Raw genomic sequence first — 4,270 nt, forward strand, 5'->3', positions numbered from 1 at the left:
ATGGCTGCTGTGGAATGTATGAATGCCTTACTGAAATGGTTTCGTTCATTAACAGTTCGTCGTCCGGAAGCAACTGGTCTCTCCCAAGCAATGAATTCCAATAAAGAAAAAGAGGCAGCCATCTTTAAGAATCTTTCAGAAGCGATAGATGACGACAAAACGTCGTGAACGTATATACCGCAGGTCAGACTGTTGTCTGCAAAATGCAGCTTCCAAAAAATGATATTGGTAGAGAAGAGGAAGACACAAGGTGGAATAGTTACTTCCACAGAACGTGAAATCTCAGTTTGCATAGCAGTAAATACTACAAGGAACTGTGTTTCTCAAGTGTTTTTGTTCCCTTGTAAAATATTCAGTGTTCGTTTTCTGAGAGGTTGTCCTGTTGGTTGTATTGACGCTGCCAACAGTTCTCGACGGAGGCAAGGGCCTGGTCTTTTTACTTGTGGAGCGCTTTGCAAAGGATGTAAAACGTTCTCTAGAAGACAAAGTGTTCCTTCTTCTGGACGACGGCCAGACCCATATATATCTACCGACTATTGATTTCTATACGGGGAATGGAATAGCTTTTATGTGAATCCCGCCTCACTGCTCACATCTCTTTCAGTCATTTAATATGGTAGTTTATGGAGACTTCAAGCGTGACATCTGTATGTACATCTACACGATTACTCTGCAATTCACAATTACGTGCCTGGCAGAGGGTCCATGGAACCATCTTCAAGCTATTTCTCTAACTTTCCACTCTCGAATAGCGCGCCGGAAAAACGTACACTTAAATACTACCGTGCGAGTTGTAATTTCTCTTATTTTATTATGATGATCATTCCTTCCAACGTGGATGGGCGCGAACAACGTAGTTTCAGACTCTGAGGAGAAAGTTTGTGGTCGAAATTTCGTAAGATGTTGCCGCATGGAAAACACCTTTGTTTAAATTATTTCCATCCCAATTTGCGTATATATCCGTGGCACTCTCTCCCGTTATTCGCGGCAAGTAAATTCTGCAATTGATTCGTTGATGCAGTGTCATCCAGGCGGCAGAATGGCAATTCATAATAATGCAGAAATTGCTACTATTGCCCTGACTCAAGTGGCAACATCAAGGAATATTCTGTATGGGCCTTTTTTGTACAATTAACTTTTAACTTTTGAGGTAAGTCTTAAACTGCAGTTCAAAAAATGATTCAAATGGCTCTGAGCACTATGGGACTTAACATCTGAGGTCATCAGTCCCTTCGAACTTTTTAAAAAAAAAAAAAAAAAAAAAAAAAAAAAAAAAAAAAAAATTCTTTATTCAACATTAGTAATATTTATACAATAGAACCCACTACCTTAAGGGGGGACGTACATGAAAATGACCAAATTTGTGAAAAAAATTTTATTGGCTCTTCATTTACTACATGGTATTGAAATTTCAATTACCAAATATTACGTTCCAATTCCGCTTCTAAGGGGGAAAAAAATAATAATTTGTAATAGCTTGCACAGGGCGACGCCCCCCCATCTTGGTCTTCATCCTCTCGTATATCTATTTATACTGCGTTTTTTTCCAGTTTTGTGCAGTCACAATGCAGGGAACGTTTGTGTACTACATCAAGAAGGCTGTGGAATAATATCTCTGCCGCTGGTTTTATATTCTTTGATTTATAGCGTTTGTTTACGAGTGTTTGTTTGGAATACATTTTTACGAAAGTTGTAAGTAGACTTGTTATTATATTTTGCAGCATGCCGCGTTCTAGTAAGGTGTTTAAAAAGGTTAGAAAGTGTCAAGCTTCTCGATGTAGTAAAGACAACTTGAAAACCAGCCCCATAATAACAAATGGAAACGATACTTCAACCAAGAAAGCGAGTGCTTCGAGAAGGAAAATTGACAGCTGTCAATCACTTGATGATTGTGGCTCAGACACTCAAGCTACTAGTGGTTTTAGGCTTATTGATTTGAAAATACTATCTGATATTATATCATCTGCTTGTGTATGTGCTGACTGTGGTGCAAAAAGTTTGAGATTATATGACGAAGAAAACAGAATTGGAATAGTGTGTATGTTGCATCTTACTTGTGAAAGCTGTCATTCAGACACTGCTTTTAGAACTTCGGCATCAAGTAACCGGATATATGAAGCAAATATGCGTTTAATATATGGCATGAGATGTTTGGGCATAGGCAGGGAAGGTACCAGACTGTTTTGTGGGATCATGAACATGCCACAACCAAGTGCTAGGTACACCACTGGAAATAAAACACTGCTAAGTGCTCTTCAAGAGGAAGTGGAAGAAAACTTGAAGTCCTCTGCAAAGGAAGCTGTGAAGATGAATAGTGAACTAAAGACAGAAGCAGATAACACGCCAGACACCGATTTGTGTGTGTCATGTGATGGAACGTGGATGAAGCGTGGACATACATCACTGTATGGAGTATCATCTGTCATTAGTGTTGATACTGGAAAAATTCTTGACGTTCAGGTAATGAGCAAATATTGCTATAGCTGTGTACTCGGAAAGAGAGCTGGTGAAGTGGAAGAAAATAAGTGGCAGGTTGAACACAAGAAAGTGTGCTGTAGAAATTATTCTGGTTCTAGTGGTGGAATGGAACCTGCAGCTATGAAACTTATGTTCCATCGAAGTGTGGAAAAGTACGGTGTTAGATACACAAAATACCTTGGTGATGGTGACTCCAGCTCCTTCAAAACTGTTTTGGAAAGTGAACCTTATGGTCCCCATTGTGCTATAGAAAAGTTGGAATGTGTTGGACATGTGCAAAAACGAATGGGAGGCAGACTTTTAAAATTGAAACGTGAATTGAAGGGCAGGAAACTTGAGGATGGAAAACTTTTAGGTGGTCCCAACAGACTCACAGACAAAGAAATTCATTCTTTACAAGTGTACTATGGCAAGGCAATAAGGGACAACAGTGGAAATTTGAATAACATGCAGAAGGCTGTGTGGTCTATTTATTTTCATAAACTATCCACAGATGACAAACCTGTACATAATTTGTGTGACATATCGTGGTGCAAATTCAAGCAGGCTGAGCGTGATGGCATGAACTATTCACACAAGCACAGTTTACCTGTGGCTGTTTTAAGTGCTATAAAACCAACATTTAGGTGTTTAGCAGAGCCAGACCTCCTACGAAAGTGTGTGCATGGAAAGACACAAAACCCTAATGAAAGTTACAACTCACTGATTTGGAAACGTTGCCCAAAAACAACATTTGTTTCAACAATTATTGTTGAAATTGCTGCATATGATGCTTGTTTAGTTTTTAACAATGGTAATCTTGGAAGAATAAAAACTCTACAGAGGCTAGGATTTCATCCAGGAGCTTTCACCTATTCAATATTGAAGGACATCGATGACAAAAGAGTTGCTGCGGCTGATATTACAGCCAATAAAATTGAACAGCAGGTTAACCAAAGAAGACAAGCAAAGAAGAGACTGCTTGCAGATGAAGAGGAGTATGCATATGGCTTGCACTAGTTCACACAGAGACGGTAAGACCTAATACAAACACTATCAAATCATTGATTCAGTTTTCCCGTAACTTACATTTTTATAACTTTATGTACCTTTTTCTCAAAAACCACAAAAGGTAGAGAAGTGAAATTTGGTATATGACTAGTCAGTACTATAGTGAAAAATTCTGTGGAAGGAATTTTCATTTAATAAAATAGTAAGGTATTTATGGTAGAAAATATTCCTTAAATTTGATATATTATTTTTCAGGGAAATTGGGAGACCCGTAAAAACTGAACAAAAGAAGATATAAAAATTCTGCTCCACAGAGTTTTGTAATTATTTGGTATGAAAGTGTGTACAAAAATTCATTAACATTGCTCTCACAGTTTTCTCAAAAAAGGAACATTTGTAATTACATTGTTGAAAAAAAATTAATTGTTAATAATTAAAGATGTAAAAGGTCAATAAAAATGAAAATTTAGGTTCATATGCGCATAACATTTCTTAATAACTGTACCAAATTTGGATTGATTATCTTAAAAAATTAGAGTTTTATAAAATACTTTTAAAATTACTGCAGTTTCGTGTACGTCCCCCCTTAATGATTAGTGGGTCTTAACTGATCTACATACATGATGTTCAGCAGCTATTTCTGTTTATTATTATTATTATATTATGCTATGTTAATTATTGTAAGCTACAGACAGACTACTAGAAGACAATAGGCAGACTACAACTAAAAACTACTTACTAATTGTTAATATCTTCCTACTAATTAATTCCTAACTGCCTGCAGCGTTACAGGTGTGTCAGC

General features: G+C 37.2%; 1 protein-coding gene across 1 annotated transcript; it reads left to right on the forward strand.

The window, feature by feature from the left end:
- The first annotated feature begins 1,442 nt into the window (after window positions 1–1,442).
- Window positions 1,443–3,784, forward strand: LOC124794466. Its single transcript, XM_047258097.1, has 2 exons — window positions 1,443–3,491; window positions 3,724–3,784. The coding sequence occupies exon 1, from the start codon at window positions 1,723–1,725 to the stop codon at window positions 3,475–3,477; it is 1,755 nt and encodes a 584-aa protein (XP_047114053.1). The 5' UTR covers window positions 1,443–1,722; the 3' UTR covers window positions 3,478–3,491; window positions 3,724–3,784.
- Window positions 3,785–4,270: the final 486 nt, after the last annotated feature.

This window comes from Schistocerca piceifrons, chromosome 1, assembly GCF_021461385.2.
Source record: "Schistocerca piceifrons isolate TAMUIC-IGC-003096 chromosome 1, iqSchPice1.1, whole genome shotgun sequence".
Classification (NCBI taxonomy): Eukaryota; Metazoa; Arthropoda; class Insecta; order Orthoptera; family Acrididae; genus Schistocerca; species Schistocerca piceifrons.

What these genes read in the sequence shown, in the direction of transcription:
- LOC124794466 (XM_047258097.1), top strand. Translation starts at nt 1,723, where the DNA reads ATGCCGCGTTCTAGTAAGGTGTTTAAAAAGGTTAGAAAGTGTCAAGCT.